The 24,221-nt window shown below is 49.7% G+C and overlaps 1 protein-coding gene across 1 annotated transcript in view; it reads right to left on the reverse strand.

The window, feature by feature from the left end:
- PARD6G (par-6 family cell polarity regulator gamma) overlaps positions 1-24,221 on the reverse strand; it is a 94,210-nt gene that overhangs the window by 16,713 nt on the left and 53,276 nt on the right. The window contains exon 3 of the mRNA XM_055125983.1: positions 2,326-6,168. Coding sequence (XP_054981958.1) covers positions 5,417-6,168 — 752 coding nt within the window. The 3' untranslated portion in view covers positions 2,326-5,416. The remainder of the gene's footprint in view (positions 1-2,325; positions 6,169-24,221) is intronic.

A 24,221-nucleotide genomic window follows, 5' to 3' on the forward strand; every position in this document is an offset into this window, starting at 1 on the left:
GCTATCGCTCCAGCCCCAGTCTATCCAATATCTATCTGCCTGTCTATTTCTATCAATCATGGGGTCACACTTGGTGGTGCTAGGGCCACTCCAACAACAGTCCATATTATGTGCTTTGTCTCTTGAGCCATGTCCCTTGGCCCCAGATCCCCTGCTTGGAATAACTCTCTTTTCAGAAGGCTCTACCTGGCTCTGTGCTCAGTGGTGACCCTAGAACTGCTCCGGGGGACATTTGTGGTGGTAGGGTTCAAATGATGCTCGGCACATCTTAGCCTTTTAGTCTCTCTGGCCCAGAATATGCTTTAGGTCTTGAGAGGGAACATCTTCTAAGTATATCAAGTCTCTAGATGAAATAAATATTGAGGTACTTATTTCTGGAGGTCCAATAGCTCCACTGTCAGCTCCTTAATAGTTTTGACTTGGGGTCTGTTGTTGGAAGTATATAGGAATGGACACTGAAAGCTTGTGTTTCTTCTTTGTTGTTGTTTTTGGGCCATACTAGGCAGTGCTCAGGCCTTAGCCCTGGCCCTGTATTCAGGGATCACTCCTGGTGAGGCTTGGGGGACCATATGGGGTGCTGGGGAATAAACCCGGGCTGGCCACGTGCAAGGCCAATGTACTGCCTGTTGTGCTATCTCTCAGGCCCCAAAGGCTTGTGCTTCTATTTGTCCATCGCTTCAGTGGCATTGATGAGTTTTTTGCCACACCCAGCAGTATTGAGGTGACTCCTGGTACAGTGCTCACATAGTATTTGTGGCCTATATGGTACTAGGGATCCAGCAATAATACACTGTAGCCTTTGAATCATCTCTCAGGCCCAGTGGCTTATATATATATATTTTTAAATTTTATTTTCTTGAATCACCATGTGGAAAATGACAATGCTTTCAGGTTTAAGTCTCAGTTATACAATGCTGAAACAACCATCCCTTCACCAGTGCCCATATTTCACCACCAAAAAAAAAAACAACCCAGTATACCTCTTATCCCGCCCCCCTTCTCTCCCCCGTAACCGATAAATTTCACTTTACTTTCTCTTTACTTTGGTTACATTCAATATGCCAACAAAAACCTCACTATTATTGCTAGGAGTTCCCCACTAGAGTCAAACCTGTTGTGAAGTCAGACCAGTTTTGGATTTCTGTACTTTAGCAACTAAGTCCAGGGAGATTTCTTCCAGATATTGGATCATCTGTGGTCGTCATAATATGGCGCTCGCCACGCCCTTCACCCCCAGCAAGGAAGAGGCAAGAGAGAGAAATACCTTTCCCCTCCTGGGCGGGCATGGGGCCTCGGCTTAGTTCTCAGTCTGGAGACATTCTGCAAGGAGCTGCCCATACCAAAAGTAGTTTAGCTGGCCTCTGGAGTCATGCTCGTGCAGCTGCGGAGGGACCGCACGCGTGCGGCCCCAGTGGCTGATAATTTTTATGGTTCGAGAAGGATGATTAAGTTTTGGGGGGAACCCCACCTAGTGACTGGTTCTGTGGTCAGGAATGAGTCCTGGTGTTGCTCAAGGGACCATATGGGGTGCAGGGGTCAAAACTCAGTTGTATGTAAGGCAACTGCCTTAATCCCTGTACAAAGAACTAATAACATCTGGCCTATATTATTTCTATTTATTTATTTATTTACGTTTGGCCATACCTAGCAAGAGGCTAGTTCCAGTTTTGTGCTTGCTGTTCCTGGTTGTGCTAGAGATAAAACCTGGGGCCTTCCGCATGCAAAGCACGTGTTCAGTCCAGAGAACTGTCCTAAGTTCCCAGAGGAGGACTATTCTGCTTATTAAAAATTCATTGTGTGGGGGCTGGAGCAATAGCACAGCGGGGAGGGCGTTTGCCTTGCACGCGGCCGACCCGGGTTCGATTCCCAGCATCCCATATGGTCCCCTGAGCACCACCAGGGGTGATTCCTGAGTGCAAAGCCAGGAGGTAACCCTTGTGCATTGCCAGGTGTGACCCAAAAAGAAAAAAAAATTCATTGTGTGGGAGAAATTAAAATTTGGGTAATAGAAGGTAGAACTGTTCGATTTCCTCCCACATCTTGTGCTTGTATGAGTTATGTTAGATGCTAATATAATGATATAGAGGTCTGAAAACAACACGCTTATCAATGTACAGTAATGAAAATACAAGTGACGTTGCAGCCTTTAAGTCTGATTGGATATGTATGTCCTCCAAAAAATGAAAGTTTCACCTATAATTTATTTAAAGCAGTGCCATGCTTTTCTCCCATCTCCCTTGAAGATAGAGGGTTATACTGTATGTATACAGGGCTATCCAACAGGTAGCCAGAACCAGTGTGAGGAGGCTCAGTTCCTCCCCTTACCTGAGGCTGTTGTCGGGTTCTTTGAACATGGGATGTTGTGGGGAAACTCACAGAACTTCTGGAGATGAGGGACACTGATACGCCTCATTTGGTTGCAGATGCTTTCTGTGAAAGGTCTCTTTGCTGCTATTTAGGCAGATGTCCCATGGTGGCACAGCTGGGAATGCCTGGGGCATTCCTGCACCCTCACACACAGTACAGAGTGGGTTTTTCTTAAGGCCGAGAGGAGTCTGTGATGTGAAAGGAAGAAGCAGCATGAGTGAATCTTCCCATAATGGCAAACAGGGTTTGTGAGCCAGGGTGCTGATCACCATTGCCAGGGGTTAGGTACTGACATTCCCTCTTCAGTCTCCTTAGGAAACAGAACGTGGCATCCTTTCAGGTCACAGTGGTTTCATATGGCTGAAGGGAAAAGGAACTGAAGCCTGCACTGGAGTTGAACGGGCTGGAGGGCTTGAGTGATCCAGGGTGGCCACACTGCAAGAGGTTATGCTCAGAGTGGCCGGTCATGGCGGCGTGTGGAGTTTGATGCAGGCAGGCTGAAGTTGAATGTAGTTACAGAGAACTTCATTGCATCTTTTTTAGTCAGAAATTAGCATGGAGATTTTTATCTAGAGTTGGAAATCAGATTTTGCAAAAAAAATTTCTTGTTTAATTAGTAACACTAATATTGTTCAAGTCTGATGAAGGAGTATGTGGGGTGCATAGTAGTTGGAAAATATATGGCCATTTTGAGAGTTTGTATAGGTTTGTTAAGATAATAATTTGTTTTTATGAGGTTAAGTTTCAGGATAGAATGAACAGAGTTTCAACATGAGGATTAATGTTTGAGAATGAGGCAGTGGTGAGAAGGACACAGTGTTGGAAAGAGACTCTAGGAAGGTCCTCTTGACTGATCAGGAGGGATTATTTCCACTAAGGTTACCCTGTGGGCATGATGCTGAGACCTGCCTGACTCAGGCCTTCCTGGCTCTCGCCATATCTTCCACGTACTCGTCACCGATGCAGTGATCCCAGGGCCCAGGAGCAGTGGGTGCAGGGGTGACGATTCAGCTGGGGGGGACAGAGAGGTTTCGGGGGCAGTGGTAAATGCTCCTAAGTCTTGCAGTGGTGTTGAGAGTGTCTTCTTATGCCTCATTTGCTGTTTGGTGATGGCTGATGGAACCAGAGCATGTAGGATCCAGGGCCCAGCATGACCAAGGAACATACGTGAAGACATGCAGATATGCTGAGTACGTCATTGGATCATCATTATTGTAAAGCCTTGGTACCTTGAAGTAGAGAAAGCTGTGGTTTCAGGGTATTGCTGAGTTGCTGTGATGAGGGTAATGGCACTGAGGGGGCCCTATTAGGGTGGCCAGTGTGGCCAGCACGGTTCCATGGATGGGCTGGTGTCCTGGCATGCAGGGATATATGGGGCGGAAGGGTGTGAGGCAGTTCATTTCTGCAGTGCTGTCAAAGGTGTGTTCATAGCACTCCTCTGCTCGGTGTTGCTCTCTGCCAGCACCTGGAGATGCCTTAAGAGTCCAAGGAGCAGTCAGGAATAGCGTTAAGCCAGATTGTGGACTGGCTTGGGATGCACAGTGCATCCAGGCACACAACTCATGCTGTGTGCATGGGAAAATCCTGAGTGCTCATATGGAAATACCTCTACAACAAGTAGGTCTAAAATGTGCCACTCAGTAGGCATCAGACAGGAATGACCTTGAGCCCCTGGAACATGGGCAGGTCTGAGTGGCATTAGCCCACAGGGGCTGAATGAGGAGCAGATGGCGCCCCGTCTGTGCATAGCAGCTAGGCACTTCATATGAGAACACAAGCAAAGCAATTGTTATAAGCAAAACAGTTTTTATTCCTTTAATATATAAAACCAAGAAAACTTTAATATGTGATATGACATATTTTGGTTTTGTTCTTTTAAAGAAGAAAATGACAAAAGTATAGACTTGGGTAGAAAAATACACTCCAGCAGCCGTTTAAGCAATTGACAACTCCTAAAATGATGAACAGCACACAAATCTCAGAATAAAGCCTCTTTTTTTTTGTCCTTAAAAATATTCACATTTGCTGAACTTAAGAAAGGCATGGTAAGAAATATAACTTTTCTTCTTGGCAACAAGGTAAATCAATGACCAGCAATAACTTAGTAACTTAGCACTAGGGTTCTGGTTCTTAATACTGTGGTATAAAAAAACACTTCCCACTGCTGGTGCCAAAGGAGGTGTAGTATGTTTCATTGGTGCCCCCTGGGGTGAGGATGTAGGCTCTTACCCAGAACCTCAGGGAAAAGGGGAACATTGTGTTCCTTCCCATGTGGGAAACAAAATGAACAGTGTTTGTGGTGTAGACATAACAAAACCGAGCATGGGCGCAGGAAACCACATCTACTCCTTAAAATAACTGCCGTTCAATAAATAGTTTCCAAAAGAAAATCAATTTGCTTTTCACTTAATGAACTCAGGAAAAGTGGTATCAGTCTTGTCAGTCTGACATGCATCAGCTCAGCACAGTTCTGCCACTGGCCAGCAGGGGGCGCCGGCCCCCAGGGGTGCAGTGGACAGTGGTCAGAGCAGCCCGTCGACCCAGCGACCTTGTTCCAGACAGCGCGAGGTGATCGAGGCGCAGTTCCTCAAGCACAGGCAACGTTTTCTCCTCCACATTAGACTCCCCCAAATGTAGTCCGTATACAATGTAACGACCAAACATGATGAGACGTTTAAAATTACTACAATGTAAATGGTCCTAAAGCGTCAAAGGGCGGTGACCTTGGGTGTCCTGCGAAGCGCGTCCCGGGCGGCCGCAGGACAGACCTCCCGCACGCCTGTCCTGTGCGTCCAGCTGCCGTGGCCGCCTCTCTCGAGGAGCCAGCCTCTAGCTAGCCCTGGCGCCCCTGGGGGCTGCGGGTCAGTTCAGGTCACGAAGCCTCCGCTTAAAAAAGTCATTTTAAAGCTTCATTTAAAACATTTAAAAGCGTGTAAAACCTTTTCAGTGTTTTCTGCATGGGAGCGAGGGTCATTTCCTGTCCACCAGCGGCCACGAAGGGGCCAGAGGCGCCGGCGCGTCCTTGGGAGGACAAGGCCGCCGGGGGGCGCTACAGCGTGACGGCCGGGCCGTGCTCCTCCACGCCCCCTGGCGGCAGCGCCAGGCTGTGGCGTGGGTCGGCGCGCAGGGAGCTGAGCAGGCGCTGCACGCTGAGCCCGTCGCGGCCCAGGCCGTTGAGGGCCGAGCTGGGCCGCGGCTCCAGCGCGCCCTCGAGCACCACGTCGGGCTCGTCGTCGCTCTCCATGTCGTCGGGCGGCGCGGGCGGCGCGGGCAGGCTCAGGCGGCTGGCGGCGCTGTCCGAGGAGCGGCCCGAGCTGCCCGAGGCGCGCGCGCGCACCACGTTGTTGCGCTGGTTGGCCGGCTTGACGGTGACGATGAGGTTGTGGCTGTTGGCGATCATCATGTCCGTGACCTGGTCCAGCGTCTTCCCGGCCACCTCGATGCCGTTCACCTCCAGCACCTCGTCGTCCACGGCCAGCAGCCCGGTGCTCTCGGCCAGCCCGCCGGGCACCATGCGCGAGATGAAGATGCCCGGCACCTTCTCCAGCCCCTGCGGCGCCACGCGCACACTCGTGCCGTCGCGGATGTAGAAGCCCAGCGGCCGCTGGCAGCCGTGCCGGTACAGCCGCACGCGCCGGTGCGTCTCGGGCACGATGTCCACGTCGATGATGGACGACACGGGCCGGAAGTCGCGCGGCAGTCCGATGTGCAGGTGCCGGCGCGGTGCGTCCTCCCGCAGGGCCAGCGCGCGCCGCCGCCGCGACAGCGAGCCGGGTGCGAAGCCGCCGCTCTCGGCCTCCTCTGCAACGGGAGGGAGGGAGCAGAGGTCAGGGGCTGTCATCGCCCTCCCGCCCGCGGACACGGCCCGCCTGGGGTCCGGCTGGCCCCCCACAGGTCCCCACTCCCTCTCCACTGGCGAGCACCCCAGGCTCTCCATCCCGAAGGACGACTGGAGGGTCACAAGTGGCCCAAGCCTCCAAAATACCAGGGTTCGAGGCTCCAGACTGACCCATAGGCCACCAGAGAACCTCACCGAAAGGTTATGAGGCAGGAACAAGAGACATCAAGGGATGGAATCCGGATTTCTGGGGCCTGAGGGTTCTGGGGTACATGAAGCTGGGACACAGGCTGTCTGCTCCAGTGAGGCACGACTCTGGCAAGAGCTGGGTGGTAACTGGTGAAATGGGGCGACTTGAGCTCTTACAGCATAGCAGCAGCTCCCTGACAGCTCCCAGCACCCGCTCCCAGAGCAGCCTGCAGCGGGGGAGGCAGGTGGGCAAAGGCTCCAGCCTCAGACTCAGGGGTCTGGCCAAGCTGCTGCTGCTGAGTCATCTCCCCCGCTGCAGTTGCTTCTGGGGGACAGGGCTGCACCCCTCCCTCCATGTCTCCCTTTTCCACACATGCAGCCAGTTGGATGTCCAAACACACCTACAAGTGCATGGAAGGAAAGGTAGACTGTGACCACGTGTGCCACGGCAAGACTCAGAAAAAAACCAAGAAGACATCCACACCTCACTCGCCCTGGGCATGGAGACAGCAATAAAACCACACACCCAGCTCTCCAGAGCTGCACACTGTTAAGAGTCTCTTGTCTAAAACACTAAACTGACTGGTGAAGGGATGGGTATTCGAGCATTGTATAACTGAGATTTAAACCTGAAAACTTTGTAACTTTCCACAATAAAAAACTAAAAAAAAAAAAAACACTAAACTGTCCCTGAACAGGTCCTAGGGGCAGACAACTTAAGAGAACACATGAAGGAAGAAGTAGAGAATGCCCTTGAGAATGTCTTGAATGCCCTCAAGACAATGACAGGGCACGTATGGAGAAGCCCTAAAGGGCATAAACAAGCACCATTTGACCTGAGTGGTGACGTACTACTGGCTCCACTGTCCACTGGAGCGACCCAGGGCATGCTCTGGAAGGCTGAGGCAATACTCAGTGGAAAAAGCTTGAAGGTATGGCAAGTCTCAAGTCTGATGGTGGAGGGGAAAGTGCTGAAGGTGGTTTAAGGGGTTATTGGGCACCACCCCCAGACATCACAAATGAAGGGAACTGTATGTGGCAGAGAAAGAGCAGAGTGTTGGAAAACTCCAATAATCTGCTTCAAGGCATAAATATAAACTTGGAGATCTATACCACACTAGGACTTTTCAAAGACAAACAGCAAGACTACACAATAGTGAGAGAAGTGACCTATCCTATACAAGGGACCCTCAAAAAAGGGGAGGGGGCTGGAGCGATAGCACAGTGGATAGGGCATTTGCCTTGCAATTGGCCAACTCTGGTTCAATTCCAGCATCCCATATGGTCCCTCGAGCACCGCCAGGAGTAATTCCTGAGCACAGAGCCAGGAGTAACCCCGGTGCATTGCTGGGTGTGACTGAAAGGCAAAAAAAAAAAGCTTTCCCTCTTTTTTTCTTTCTTCCTTTTTTTTTTTTTTTTTTGGTGGGGCCATACTCAGCTGTGCTCAGGGCTTACTCCTGGCTCTGTGCTCAGGGAACCATATGTGATGCAGGGGACTGAACTTGGGTCAGCATGTGCAAAGCGAATTCCTTATCCCGGTACTATCTCTTTAGCATCTTTTTTTTTTTTTGAGACCGCTGGAGGGCAATACCAACATATAAAGTGCTGCTAAAGAAAGATAATTCAACTAAAATTTCTTTATCTAGTAAAACTGTCCTTAAAAAGTGAGGGAGAAATCAAGACATTCCTAGATAAACAAAAGCTGTTTCTCATCATTAGACCTGTCCTGCAAAGTACTAATAGGAGCCTCAACTGAAAAGGTCTCAAAGAGCGGGGCTGGAGCAATAGTATGGCGGGTAGGGCATTTGCCTTGCATGCAGCAGACGTGGGTTTGATCCCCGGCATCCCATAGGGTTCACCTAGCACTGCCAGGAGTAATTTCTGAGTGCAGAGCCAGCAGTAACCCTTAAGCATGGCTGAGTGTGACACAAGAAGCAAAAAAAAAAAAAAAAAAGGTCTTGGAGAACATGGGTGATGGTGGGACGCTAGTCCTGCTGCAGGAATAGTTTGCAACTAACTTTCTTGCTTTCTACATGATACAAAGTAAAATTTATGGAAAAACCCATTATCAGTATTATAAACTTAGCCAGTAACATCAAATCCGTTCTCTACATAACTCAGGAGATAAAGTGAAAGCAGCCTGTACATGGCTCAATTGCTAAAGCACATGCCATTTATGTATGAGGCATCGAGTTTGATCCCTGAAACATTTTTCAGACCCAAACATTGCCAGGTGTGGCCCCTACAACAATAAATTTTTAAAAGAGATGATGCATTGGAAGTAATTATTAGTTCATAGTTTTGGGCAAAGATGCGATTCTGTATTATTGACAGATAAGGTAGAAAAGTTTTATTGGTTACTGAGTTAAATTGTGTAGGTTCCAAGACAACAATAAAAAATAGCTTAGATAGGGTGATAGCACAGCGGGTAGAGTGTTTGCCTTGCACGCGGCCAAGCTGGGTTCTATTCCCAGCATCCCATATGGTCCCCTGAGCACCGCCAGGGGTAATTCCCGAGTACAAAGCCAGGAGTAACCCCATGTGCATCACTGGGTGTCACCCAAAAAGCCAAAAAAAAAAAATCTTATACACAAAATATTATAAAAGTAACTTAAACATTGGTTTTACTACAAATGATCAACCGAACACAACAGGAATGAAGAAAAGAAAGGGATAAAAAGTTAGAGGGGCTGGAGTGATAGCACAGCGGGTAGGGCGTTTGCCTTGCACGCAGCCAACCACCCGGGTTTGATTCCCAGCATCCCATATGGTCCCCTGAGCACCGCCAGGGGTAATTCCTGAGTGCCCAAAAAGAAAAAAAAAAAAAGAAGTTAAATAGAGAAAACAGTGAAACGAGCAACAAAAGTCACTCCTTGGTAACTTGAATGTGTAGTTCAAACTTTCCAGTAAAAAGACTGGATGAAGGGGCTGGAGTGATTGTACAGCAGGTAGGGTTGGTCTTGAACACGGCTGACCTGAGTTCCATGCCTGGTATCCCACTTGGTCACATGAGTACCACTAGGTAGGCCCCCCACCACCAAAACGAAAAAGGTCCTGACAAAGTTCCTGCCCCACTTTTTTTTTTTCTTTTTGGTCACACCAGCAATGCTCAGGAATTATTCCTGACTCTGCACTCAGGAATTGCTCCTGGTGGTGCTCAGAGGGACCATATAGGGTGCCGAGGGTGGAATCCAGGTCGGCTGATGCAAGGCAAACACCCTCCTGCACTATTGCTCCGCCCCCCCTCCACTATTCCCTTTACAGAGAAACTCAGGGAGAAAGGGCCAGATCAGGAAGAAGCAAAGAGGGAGGGACCAAACAAAGGAAAAATAAAGAGGGGGGGCTGGATAATCCAAGCCCCACCTCAATTAGTTTCGCCAATGCAATTTGATTGGCTGGTCCCATAAACCAATGAAATAGAAATAACTAACCAGGCAACTCAAAGGGAGGAATAATAGTTGTAGCAGTTGGGAATTCAGTCTATAAGCAGTCTGATGGGGCATTAGTGGCAAGATTCGTGAGCAACAATCAGCAGAAACACGAAGAGGGGAGGAGTGGAAATAATGTATATAAACCCAGGTCAGCAGAGAGCAAAGGAGTTGGAGGCTGGGAGGTTGGCCATTTGTTCCAACCAACTAAAGCTGTTAAATACAAAAGTTGTAACACTGAGGCACTCCAGTAGTCAGGCATATAAGTGTTACATGAACTTGGATCCTGATCCCAACCTGCTTTAACAGAAGTCAATGGGTTTAAAGTAAAAAAAATGGAAAAGGACATTCAATTTCATGCAGACTGCAACCCAGGCCATATAGTATGAGACAAAACAGACACCTAATGAAAAAAGCAATGAGAAAGACTGACCATATATATTAATAAAGGTTCTAATACAGTAATTAGGAACACACGTACCAACAAACAAGAAATCAAAATTCAAAACTCTGAAATTATAGTTGTAAACTTTAATACCAACTCCCAATAAGGAATAATCACCAGTGGCCAGAGAGGTGGTAAAACAGGTAAGGCACAATGGCCTTGCATGTGGCACTACATATGGTCCTAAATCACAGTGGGCATACAGCAGCCCCGCCGCCCCCCCCCCCACCCCCGTAAATCACAGTGGGCATACAGCAGCCCCGCCGCCCCCCCCCCCCCGTAAATCACAGTGGGCATACAGCAGCCCCGCCGCCCCCCACCCCCGTAAAGGAACAGAACTAACAAACAGATGATAGGAATTGGGATGAACACAATAAACAACTTGATGTAACAATTAAGTGCACGATGGAACACAAAATGGACACAACGGGCAGGGAGAGTGCAGTGGGTTCAGCCCTGCACGGGGTGCACCCGCCCCAAGTCTGACCCGTAGCATCTCACAGCCTGCTGAACTGCCTGGCTGAACGGCTCCGTCTTATCAAAACTAAGTTCTGAACTGTCAGGCCCTGAAGCCAAGCCAGTTTTTGCTGAGGGTGGTCCTTTGGCCTCCTGAGCACGATTTGGGGCCCCAACCCCACCCCTTGCCCACATATTAACATAAAACTCAAATTATAAAACTAAGGTTTAAAATAGACAATGGATCAAAGAAATTAGAAACTGGAAAACACTTGGAGATTAAAAAGGAAGACCACCTATCAAAGCTGTAGAACAGAGGGAAAGCAATGCCCAGGAGACAGAGTAAAAATGCTCCCACACAACCACACACACACACACACAAAACCCCAAACCAAAAAATAACAACAAACTTACCACCAACAACCTAAATTTCAAAAGTTAAAAAAATAGAGAGGGCCAGGGATGTAGCTCAGCACTTAACTTGCATATGTGAGGCCTGGATCAAAAATCATTCCCCTCCCCACTAAACCTAGGGAGAAATTCAAGCCCAGGGAGAGAGGAAAAGTGTAAGGAAAGTCAAGATAGTCTATGACATGGGTCCTGCCTGCCCTGCCCTGCCCTGCCCTGTCCTGTGCAGACAGCTCACACGTGGTCCCTTGCCCGCTTGACCCCAGACATGCACGTGGTCTCCTAGCCCCCTCTGCTGGCGATGCCTCTTCACTTCGCCATGTACTTTGGGTGCTCCTTTCCTAGGAATCCACCCCTAATGACCAGGGTGCTTCCTGTACCAGGCACATCCTCTTCAATGGCTGCTGCTTTCACTCTGCTGTGCCACACAGTGAGAAAAACTGAGGGAGCGTGTTCATTCACTGATTATGATAGCACAGCTCGGCCAGTGTCTGTGCTGCGGTTTCCATGGGGTTCGCTAACCTCCAGGAAGCTGAGCAAACACACGAGTATTTCATTCCCACTTGCTGCTGAGTGATGAAGCATGTGAACCAGTTCTCTCCTGCTCTTTATTTTATATTTACTGGCTATACACTGTTGGTTTTCAACAGTGTTAATCTGTTTCAAAGATAAAATATTCTAATGGTACCTGTTGCTGAAGGTTGGCACTGATAATCAACTTGGAGCCCGCGCGCACTTAACCCTCTTCAGAATCTCCAGATTTTGACAAGTTTCTTGTAACTAATTCATCGCAACTTCCCTGTTCAGGTCACAGACTGGGTATCTCCAACCTGAGAATTCGATGACATTATTTAAAACAAAGCAATGTTTTTAACTTTCTGCTGAACATCCACAGCAGAGAGTCTGTCTGGGGGGAAACGGGCCCATTTCAGCTGTTTCTGACTTCTCTTGGTGACAGACAGTACGTGACTCCATAGAGAAGTCTGACGGACTTCTGTCAGGAGCCTGACGGGTGATAGTGGGTCCACCTGTGAGGACTTGGGGAGGACAGGAGCAGGCTGGGCTGTGCGTGTGCCTCTGAGACGTTCCGACTGAAAGCTGCCATGATCTCTCTGGGCCTTCACTGTGTTGGCTAACCCCCTAACCCAACACTGCCCCTATGACCATGATGCATGCCAGCTGCCTGGGCTCACTGAACTGTGCCTCTAAAAAAGTTTTCACCAGCCTGAGCAAGATCCAAATTGACACTACTGGTGCAGATCACTTGTCAAAGACTTGCTCATAACCAAAGGCAACCCCCGGACCTCCTGTACACTGCAGGCCAATCTTGGATCTCAACCACAGGATTTTCTCAAAGAAACTGAGCCCACAGGGTGAGAGCATGGCCTCCATGAAACAATGCAAGTGTAGGAACTGGCTCGTGTGATGATGCAAATCCAACCATCAGCTCTTGGGGAGCTGAGCCTGAGACTACCAACCAGGTCTAAGACATCTGAGAAGACAGCATTCAAGGGGAAAGGTTTTTCTCTCTCAGCCTTTCCTTTCCCCGGTGGCGTGGTGACCACCATCTCCTAAGGCCCACTAAACAGAGGTACGAGCTTGCAGTGATGCGACTTCTGGCAGAAATTTCTCTGGACTTAATTACTAAAATACCAGAAATCCAAAACAGCGGCTGCGCGACCTCATATGCTCTTCATTCTCAGCAATGGAAAACAAATTATCATATGATGCTTTTTCGGCAGGTCTGATTGTTGGGGAAAATTCCAAATAATAATAGTGAGTTTCCTGTTGAAATATTGAATGTAATCAAAGTAAAGAGAAAGTAAAGTGAAAACCATCCGCCACATAGGCTGGGGGGTGGGGGTGGGATGGGAGGTACACTGGGGTTCTTGGAGGTGGAACATGCACTGGTGAAGGGATGGGTGTTTGATCATTGTATGACTGAGACTTAAGTCTGAAAGCTTTGTAACTTTTCACATGGTGATTCAATAAAAAAAAAAAATTAAATAAGAAAAGACAACATTCATCCACCCCACCCCTATCCCTCATCTCCTAGTTATTCTAGCCTCTCAGACACCTGTGGCCACTGGCTGTGGCCTGCTCTGGACTCAGTGCTCTGGCTAAGGAGCTAATTTCCCCCCAGATCTCTCAGGGCAAGAGGTTGTGCCCTCAGCATGTCATATGGACCTGAGGCCAGGTGCAACCTGAACCTTGGGTGGCGGAGTGCAGGGACTGTCGCATGTGGGCAGAGAGCCGACAGATGCAGCTCACAGAGAGTGATTTTTTTCAGGATGGAGGTAGAGATGTGAGGTTGGGGCAGTGGGGGGCTTCCTAAAGACCGGTTCCCTTCCTCAATCCCTGCACCAGGCCCAAGCACAGCAAGCTCCCTGCCCACCAGGGAAGGAACCAACCCAAATCCAAGTCCACACTGAAAGGCTGTCCCCACCCTGTTGTGGCGGTGGGCATGGTCTGAGCGAGCGAGGCAGCAGGGCTGGGCACAGGCTGGGTAAGGAGCTATGTCTCCTGTTGTTCACACACAGCCCACGGCATGTGGACTTGATTAAAAACTGTCAGAAACAGGATTCTAAAGAATGTCCCATTCCTAAGATTCCAACTTGGTCCCAAAATAAAAAAACTTTTTACCGAGAGAAAACTGTCACAGTTCTTTAGCAAGCAACAAGCTAAGGCTTAAAATTTCCACAAAGTCAACAATCCACAGTTTCATCTTTTTAAGGCAAATGTTTCCCTACCCACTTTCCAGTTCCTGTTACACATTGAAATGCAAGTTAATTTTCTTGTCTGCTTGTAGGTCCTATGACCCCTTTCCAGTAAGGACAGGAAGACAGGTATTGGGACAGCAGGACCAGGCACCCCAAACAGACAGCTCCCAGCACCAATAGCTCCCAGCCCTTCCTCCTCCTGGTGAGCTCACTCAGTCACAACACAGGAAGGGGCCCCTGAGGACCCCAGAATCACACTCACAGAAACCCAGAGTCGCTGCCATGTCCCTGCCTGGGAAGGTGGGGGGCACAGAGGGTTCCAGGGACCATAAGCTCATGCACATGGGGGCTTGGGGGATCCAGGGCATGTCCAAAGATCGAGATGCTGGCACAGGGTCTGCTCTGCATAGAAAGGTCACACTCACTCTCGTTTCACTGGGGACTGCAGCCATTGCCCTCCAGGCTCACATGTGGTCACCACAGACATGAGCTTGCTCTGTAATCACCTAGCACACAGCGAGCTCTCCAGCCAGGGATGGCAGTGGGGCAGGGGTACTGGATCAGGGTCAGGGTTAAACGTAAAAATAAGTAAATCACTGTTCAGCAATTCACCAGAGGTTCACTAATAAAGTTTAATTAGAAATTTATCTAAAATTATAAATATGAATCAGTACTGGAGATATAGCATAGAGGGCAGAGTGCTTCGCATACAGCAGACCTGGGTTTGATCCCTGGCACTGCATATGGTTCCCTAAACCCCTCTAGGAGTAAGAGTCTAAGAGCTCCTCCAGGAGTAAGCATTAAGCACAGCTAGGTGTGATCCAAACATACATACACACATTCTATTAGAAAAAAAGCAAATACATTTTAAAAGAGAAGTGACAGTACAGTGGGTAGGGCGTTTCCCTTACATGTACCTGACCTGGACTCGATCCCTGGAATCCCATATGGTGCCCCCTGCACTGCCAGGAGTAATTCCTGACTGCAGAGCCAGGAGTGACCCCTGAGCATCGCTGGGTATGACCCAAAAAGTGCCCCCCCCAAAAAAAGAGAATCTGAATTCATAAAAATGAACACTCCTCAAAACCCCAAGCCTCCTAATTATGAATAGGAAAATAAAGACTCCTTAAAAATATAAAAGGTGAGCTGTAGGGTACAGGGGTTAAGGAGTTTGCCTTGCACACAGCCAACTCCAGTTCAGTTCTAGGCACAACATGATCTTTGAGCACTTCTGGGAGTAACCCTGAGCATGAAGTACTGGGAATGAAACACACACACACACACACACACACACACACACACACACACAGGGCTGCTGGACTGAAGAGACATAGGACTGAGGGTCCAGCTTTTCATTCAACAGGCATGCAGGGATGGATGGCTTTCAACCCACCGTCTTGGCTGTGTTGTGTGTGTGTGTGTGTGTGTGTGTGTGTGTACTCTTAGTACAAGTATGTTATTCTGTGAATATTAACAACTGGATTCTAAAATTCACATGGAGAGGTGAACAATATAGAACAGACAACCCAACACTGAAGCCCAGCAGTCAGACTGATATTACCCAGCCTCAAGACTCATTCTTGAGAAGACAGAGAGTCATACAGTGGTCATTTGCTTGCCTTGTGTGCGGCTGACCCAGGTTTAATCTCCCGCACTGCATATAATCCCCTGAGCACTGCCAAGCATGATCCCTGAGCATAGAGCCAAGAGCAAGTTCTATCACCGGGTGTGGTCCCAAATCTAAACCAAAAAAGACTCACTAGAGCAACAGTACTCAGGTTGCATGGAGCTGGTCAAAGAGGAGATGGTCAGAGCAGGGAACCCAGACACAGACCCACCAAACAGCTGCTCTTTGACAAAGGAGCAAAAGCAATAAAATGGAGCAATCGAAGTTGGGGCCTGAGTGATAGTACTGTAGGTAGGGCACTTGCCTTGCATGCTGTGGACTTGAGTTTGATTCCCAGGACCCCATATGGTCCTCTCAGCACTACCTGGAGTGATCCTTGAGTGCAGAGCCAGGAGTAAACCCTGAGCAGTACTGGTTGTAGCCCAAAAGTAATAAGGAAATAAAAAAAGAAACCTTCTTTGACATGTAGAGCAATTCCAGGTGTCAAAAATATAAAGAATATCCATCCAGATTTCACATCCTGACAATAAAGACAGCCGACAGGTCAGGGGATGATCACTCACCACCTGCCCATTCTGGCCAAGCTTCCTGGACCAAGTCTGAGCAGTACGGCAGCCCGTCCCTCCCTACATGCGGCCAAGCCTGTGTGCAAGAAGCTGCTGCCAGGCACGAGCAACACTCTGGGCTGGCACCTTCCTCACATGCACTTGGGATTATGGAGAGCCTCTTCTGGAAACTGTCTGTGAAAGAGACACTGGCTGCTCCTCCGTCAGAGAGGCTGGGCCTCATGCACTCAGCCTTGGACATCGCAGTGAAAACACAAACAAACGACCCACCACACGATACGTCACCAATGCCAGCACCAGTGGCAGTTACAGGAACAGCTGAGTGCTCATGGCACACAAAGCATTGTCAGAAGGGAGCCGTTAGAAGTGGTCCAAATTTATCAGCAAGGACCCAGGCTCAGCCAGGTGCAGAGGGCAGGTGGCAGGCAATGTCATGCCCCACAGTGTGACACATCTGTGCATCTATGCATCAGGGAGCACACAAGCTCTGCTGGGGAGGGGGTGGCAGGTGGGCTCTGATCCTCCCCCAGAACACAGGTGGGTCAGCAGGCATCTGCCTCTGCCTATCTAATACACCTGCACCACCCACCATGCTGTGCCCAGCACTTCTGCATGCACTGGGTTTTAAGGTCTTTTTCCTCCGGACACAGAACAGTGAGTGACTGCAGCGTAACACGGAAGGAGCAGAGGTTCCCATCAACACTTTGGTTCAGGTTTACAGCCACAGTGTGAGGTACAAGGGGCTGCTGGACTGAAGAGACACAGGACAAAGAGGGTCAAGTTTTTCACTCAACAGGCACACCCGGCTGCATTAAACCCTCTTCTAGTCCCAGCTTGTCCCAGGGAGGCTCAGCCTAGAGAGTTTCCCTTTTCACAATGAAACAGACATGCAGACACATATGACAAACATTCCAAAAGAACACAACACTACGTCTAAAAAACAAGTCAGAGCAAGACACAGGAAATGTCGATGTTTATGATACATGGTACATTTGGTCTTCAACTTCAGTGTCTGTCACTGAAAACCAGATGTAGCGCATATTATAAAAGAGCCCCAAACTCCTGGCAGCTTCATCTTTCCCCTAATATTGTCTTGAAACCTTAAGACCTGTCTCTTAAGAATCACAGCTCCCAATTCTTCAGGTTCAGAAGGGGGCTAGGGTGGGTGCTGCTGAGCTGCCAAGGCCATGGTGGTACTAAGTAGGGCAGTCCTTGGAGGGTCATGCTTGAGCTGGGGGACCCCCAATCCTTCAAAGGCCCAAACAGGACCGTGTCTAGGTCTGCTGGGCCTGGCACCAGGGGAGGGTATCTGGAAGGGAAGCCTGTTAGGCCACATGCAGCTCACAAAATGCCCTGATGTGCCCCAGAATCTGCTTCTGTCAGGCGTGTTCCAGACCCCGAGGCAGTCTAATCAGCATCTTTACAAGCGACTCCAAGTGAGCAGAGGAGCAGGGTAACAGTTCACTAAGATATCCGGATTGGCCACACAGAAGCACCTAACTGGCTGTACTCTCTTTCCAGCCCTAGCTCTTTTCTTGTGTTTTCTGTGCTTCTGTGTTGTCATGTTTAAAAAGTTCACCATCAAACCTAAGGCTATGTCCCTGTGAACATCTACATGTTTTATGTATTTATTTTTCCTTTTTGGATCACACCCGGTGATGCACAGGGGTTACTCCTGGCTCTGCACTCAGGAATTACCCCTGGCGGTGCTCAGGGGACCATATGGGATGCTGGGATTTGAACCCGGGTTGGCCGAGTGCAAGGCAAATGCCCTACCCGCTGTGCTATTCCTCCAGCCCCTGTGAACATCTACATAAATGACTAAATAAAAGCAGCAGCTGTCCTCATTTAAAAAACAAAGCTGGCCTGGAGAGAGCTCAAAGGATTGGAGTGTGTCTTTGCACTCTGAGGCCCAGGATCAGTTCCTGGCACCACATGGTCCCCCAAAACTGAGCCAGGAGTGAGCCCTCCAACACTGGTCTGTATAGTCCAAACATCTCACATGCCACTAGGTAACACTTGCACACATGCACTCACACACAAGACACATAACACCTATACGACACACTCCTCTGCTTGGTCAGGTTTTATGTGCTGATCTGTCTTCCCTGGAGAAGTGGTCCCACTGTAATAACCAGGCATTAAGAGAAGCTGTGGGAGGGTCCAGGAGAGAATAAAATGGGTTGGATTCCTGGCCCTCACAGTCACTGTCATCCCGTTGCTCATCGATTTGCTCGAGCGGGCACCAGTAACGCCTCTCATTGAGAGACTTATTGTTACTGTTTTTGGCATATCCAATACGTATGGGTAGCTTGCCAGGCCCTGCTGTGCGGGCTCCATACTCTCGGTAGCTTGCCAGGCTCTCCAAGAGGAGCGGAGGAATCGAACACGGGTCAACCGCGTGAAAGGCAAACGCCCACCCGCTGTGCTATTGCTTCAGCCCATGGCCCTCACAGTACTCTGAGCAACACAGGGAGTGATCCTGGAGGCCCCAGAGCACTGGGGTGGGGGTGGCCTCAGGCCCTTGCACTGAATTCCTGGCCTGGCTGGCTGATAACTTTTGGCCCCTAGACTCCCTAAGCCAAAATTGAAAAAAAAAAAAAAAAGATAAATGTCCACACTGGCAGCCGCAACTTCTGTAAGCCTCGTCCTCCCCAGGGGTTTCCAGGGATAGTGGGGAACATGCTCTTGCCCCAGTGAGGCCTTCATGGGCACCCACTCCTTGCCACACTGGTTTTTAGCCCAAATCCTCCAACCCATGTGGCCCCAGTGAGTTTCCTGCTGGTGGAGCTGGTCCTGAGCTGCTTTGTTGACGGCTCTCATGAGCATCAGCTTCCACCAGCCCTGGTACCTACCTGTTCTGTTTCCTGCAGGAGGTGACCCGGAAGGAGAGAGTTACATATGAAGAAGTTGGGAAACTGAGGAATCCACTTTTTATCTGGGAGTCATCATAGGGAAGAAAAGAGGCAAGAGGCTCTGAGTTGAGTTTCCCTGGATGTCCTGCCAACAATGGATGCAGCTAAAGTGAACCTAAACTTAGAACAATGATGGACTTTTCAGAACAAGTTGTCCTGCTGTTAGTATTCATTTCCATTCGCTCCACAATTAAACACAAAAACACAGCTCCATCAACAGAACCAGCCCAGCAGCTGGCAGAACTGGGAGGCTGGGCAGAGCCAGAGCTTTGGTGTGGGGTGGGCAGAAGGTAAGAGGAGAAAAACAGCCTGGCAGCACTATTTGCCCTGATTTCCTGGATGCCCCTGGAAAGCTCCTGAGGCCTCACTTTCCTCAAGGCTCACTCCCAAAGTAATATGGTACCCAGTGGGTGGGTGTGGAAGGACTGACCTCCAGTACAACACTCTCCTCACAGCACTCTGGGAGACCAGGGAGTGTTCACGCAATACACCAGTCTCCCCACACAACACTTTGCTGTCTCTCCATACAACACACCGCTGTCTCCCTACACATCCTGGTGATCTCCCCACAAAACAGAGTACTCTCCCCACACAACACACCACAGTCTCCCCACACAACATGGCAATCTCTCCACATAACACACTCCTGTCTCCCAACACAACATGGTGACAACACACCACAGTCTCCCCTCATAACACACTGTCTTGGGGCTGGAGCAATAGTACAGCAGGGAGGGTGTTTGCTTAGCACATGGCCGACCCAGGTTTGATCCCCAGCATCTGATATGGCACCCTGAGCACCACCAGGAGTGATTCCTGAGTGCAGAGCCAGGAGTAACCCCTGAGCATCTCTGGGTGTGACCCAAAAAGCAAAAAACAAAACAACAAATAAACCCCTCACACTGTCTCCCCACATACCACATACAACATACCAATCTCTATACAACACACTACACAACATACCAGTCCCTCTACACAACACACGACAGTCTCCCTACACTCTACAAAGGCAATAGTGTGGCCGGGCAGGAACATCAGCTCAGAAGAGTTGCTGGTATCTGTGGCTGGTTCTTACACAAAAGAACACAGACTTCAGACACCAGCAGAAGGCCACTGTGCCGTGACATCTTGGGCACACAGTGACCTACCTGTGTCCTCCCTAAGCCAAGCTTCCCTTTTGGCCCGGCCACCTCCTACATACTGGATCATGTTGGCTCAGCAGTGTCAGTGCAAATCACATCAAGGGTGTGACCCACAACTTTTCCTAGAGAGAGAGAAGGACAGGAAAGGAAGTGCACCCCAACCAAGCAGCATATTAATAAAACCTCACCAAATAAAGGGTTCTACATTTTGCATTAGCCCTGAAGTGTTGTGGGGGGGGGATTACAAAGCGCCAAATGGAACTTGCTGTACTCCCCATCCCCCTCAGGCCCACAAGGGAGGATTCTTGCTAAACACCTTAGCTGTGGTGTCCACCACCATGGCCACTGCTCCTGGGTCTGTCTGGCTGGTGAGAACTGGCGTTGGCACCTTGGTGAGAAGGGCCTGGAAGGGTGGCGACCATGCTTTTTTTTTACTGTGGGGAAGCATTTTCACCTGGCGATCTCCAGCCCTGGAACTGCTCAGGTGTGCAAGAGGCTGCCCAGACACAGCTGCCAGGGGGATGAAGTCACCACTTGGAAGCCGGCACACAGGCCCTGAGCTGCAGCAACATGCCCTCCTCCCACTCAGCCTGGCACGAGGAGACCACTGCTTGCTCTTCATTGGGGCAGCGCCTACCATAGGGAGTCATGATCCAGCACCTTCCGGAAGGACTGTAGGAGAGGGTACCCTGGCCAGGGACCACTACCTATCACCTGCTTTCAGGTGGTTCAGCTCAGGTTCACTCCTGCTTCCAGCCTGGAGCCACTCCCACAGAGCTGTAGAGTCCAGGGTGTCAGCCAGCGGTTAGGGCAGGGCTCCTGTCGACGGCCACAGTATGGCTGGCAGCCAAGAGCATGCAGGGGATGTGGCCTGGGTGAACTGCGAGCACAGGCCACACCTGGACGCTGCCTGTAGTTGAGAGCGTGGCACTTCTCATCTACATCAGTCTGCACTTGCTCCTCCCTGCCCCTTCTGGGCCTCCAGGAACTGCATCTTGGGACCCAGGAGCACATGGGACCACATGGGGCAGTATCCAGAGCACCACAGAGCCTGGGCCACCCCACTCCCCACAGCCAAGCAACCTCTTCCTGCTCACCTCTAGCCAGTCCCTTTATTGCTCCTGGGCGGGTTTAAGGCAGGGAGCCCTGGTGCCCCTGTGGGCCTTTCAGTCCACTGGGCCTGAGTTGTCTTGAGCCACAGGCAGTGGGTTTGGAGTGACAGACAGGAGAGAGTAGCTCTGCATCTGACTCCAGACTCAGGACCTCAGGAGAAAACTCGCTTTTTGGGTATGGAAGCAAGTGTATTTGCCTCTGTGAAGCACAGAGGCACCAGTGCTCCTCTGCTGATCCCTTGTCCTGCACACTCCAGTCACACTGGAAGGACACAGTCAGAACCATCACATACTCTACCACCACCATGTGGGTTGATGTGCTTTGACAGCAGATACAAGCTGTGCAAAGACAGTTTCACACTGATCCAACATATATTTCAATTTCCTAGAAAGCACCTGGGAGAGAGCAGTAGCCTCAGGCCAGTTCCACACTGGCAGACCTCAGACAGGGCACATCCAGGGAGCTTATCACAGTCTGGCACCAGTAGTGAACAGCATGGAGGTCCGGTCCACAGAGACTGCAGAAGGGTTCTCACAGCCTCACTGCTCCATTCTGGGCAAGCGTTGGCACTCAGCTGACGGAAGAACATGCTGAACCCTAGTCTACCTCATGGGAGTGGGAGGCGGGGAGAGACAGGCCACTCAGGTGGGGGGACAGGAGGTTACATGCTGGTGAACTGCCTAGAAGAGGGTTTACAGGGAAACAGCTGACACAGGGTCAGCACTGTGAAAAAAGGAAGAGAGGAGCAGGCCACAGGAAGAGCGAAGAGACACTGGTGTGTCCCCAGTCCTGAAAACCAAAACGGATCAGCCCAAACACGACCCTGTCATCTTCCTTCCCTCTCTGTAGCCTGCACAGGCCTCCTTGGCCGGGCTCACACCCAAACCACATCAGCCCCTCCGCCCCTCCATGGCCATCTGGTTGGGGATTCAGGAATCTGTTTCATCTTTTGTCTCAGGCTCTGTGTTCTGAATAACAAGGACTTCTCCACAGAGAGAGAAACCCCTCATTTGTTTCTGCAGATATTCCTTTGGCTTCAGGGCTCTGCTTTCTCCAGACCACGAAGACATGAATTTAGCAAAACAGTCATCATGACCTCTCCATAGCCAAACCGCCCTCAAGAGTTTTTATACAAGTTTTAAATAAAAAAAGAATGAAAAATACAGTGAAATAAACCCTAAACACAGAGCTATGGTAAAAGTTCAAGTTCCTGACACCAGGAAGTCACCCATAGCTCTCGTCTGATGAAGATGGAACCACACGTGGACATGACCCACTGCTACACGTGGCGCTGTGTGAGTGCTGCCTGCTGCCTTCTGATAAGATCTCTCAGGGTCAGTAGCTTCGTTTTCTTTGGTTCTTTACATTTCCCAAACATGATGAAATCAAAGAACCCAGCCTAGGCACACTTGCCCCTAAACTTCCCTTGATACAGGGAACCAGGAACAGTGCTCAGTATCCTCCCACCATGAGTGGCCCCTGGCACCACAGGTCAGTGTAGGAACTGTGCCAGGGCTCACGCAGACAAGGGAAGAAGAAAAGGGTATTGAGCAGGAAAGGAAGACATCAACTGCTCTCGAACGACATCCTGGGGCACATGGACTCACCCGGAGAAACTTGTCACAGCGACCACATAGCATTACACACAATGGATCAAAGCGAGATTACGCAGGAACAAGTGAGTAGGAAGCAGATGTGGCTGGAGCACTGCTTAGGCACCCACAGGGAGGGGACAGCACAGCAAGAAAGAGCACAGAGCTCGGGGATGCTTCTGCGGAAATGAGCAGAGACCAAAACAGGTCAGTGTTTCCAGGGCCAGGGCTAGGCAGAAATTGCTTAGTGTGCACAGGGCTCCGCTCTGGGAGAGAAAATGCTCAAAAATGGACTGTGGTGACAAGTGCCAATTCTACCAGCTTTTGGGAAACCACCCACACACCACTAGGTGAGTAAATTATATGACATGTGAGCTGTGCGTGTAGGGAGCTACTCCCAGCACAGTGATTCTCGGCAGTGCTCATGGGACCAAGAACTTTTGGGGACTGACCCAAGAGCCCCAAACATGCAAAGCAAGTGCTTTGTCACTGAGTCACTAGCCCTCAATAAAGCTCCTATTAAAAGGGAATTCAGGTACATCGGTGATGTTAAGGAGTGACAGAGCTAAGTATCCAAACCACATAGGCAACAGACTGAAATCAGAAGACCCAAACTTTAACAATTACCCTTAAAACGGTGCCTGTGAAAATGGCGGGCTGGGGGTTGTGGGATAGAAGAGGGAACCCAGGAACATTGGTGGAGGAAAGATGACACTGGTGGTGGGATTGGTGCTGGCACTTGGTATGTCTAAAACTAACTCAACAATGAATAAATTTGTAAATCATGGTGCTTTAGCAAAATTCAAAGAAATGTAAAAACAGTACCTTTCAACCTGGGAAAGGCTCAGAGGGGAGAAGGTAGACGAAGAGGTCACAAGCACAACTTAAGTTCTTCTGGGAAGACTCCCTGGATGACCAGCTCATTTGCACACAGGTGCCAACCCCCAGTGTACAGTGTACAGCAAATCAGACCAATCATACACCAATAAAATATTTAAAAAGGAGATTTTTGAGACATGCGAAATTTTCCCTATTTTTTTCTACTCTCCTTTCCACGATTAGATGAAATCCATGTAAATGAATGAAAACCTGGATTTTTTGCCTTTATCATGCTGTCTGAACATACCTGACTTTGTCCCGGTGAGTTCAGAGTCTCATGTTCAAGCAGGTCACCCTGCCCTGTTTCCCAGAGAGGGAGGACCTTGGTGCAGGGCAGATCCAGAAACCCACCGCCTGTTAGTCCTGGCTAACCACAGACCACTCGTGAGTCTTATGAACTGTCAGGTAATGTCCAAGGGCCACACATTTTTGTACTTTTTTTTTAAAAAAAAGTCATCCCAAGTATATTGCATTTTGGGGGAGGGGGACAGAGATACTCAGCCTAGTTGTGTAAGCCAAATTTTGGTTCTCAGGAC

Source organism: Sorex araneus, chromosome 2, assembly GCF_027595985.1.
Source record: "Sorex araneus isolate mSorAra2 chromosome 2, mSorAra2.pri, whole genome shotgun sequence".
Taxonomy (NCBI): domain Eukaryota; kingdom Metazoa; phylum Chordata; class Mammalia; order Eulipotyphla; family Soricidae; genus Sorex; species Sorex araneus.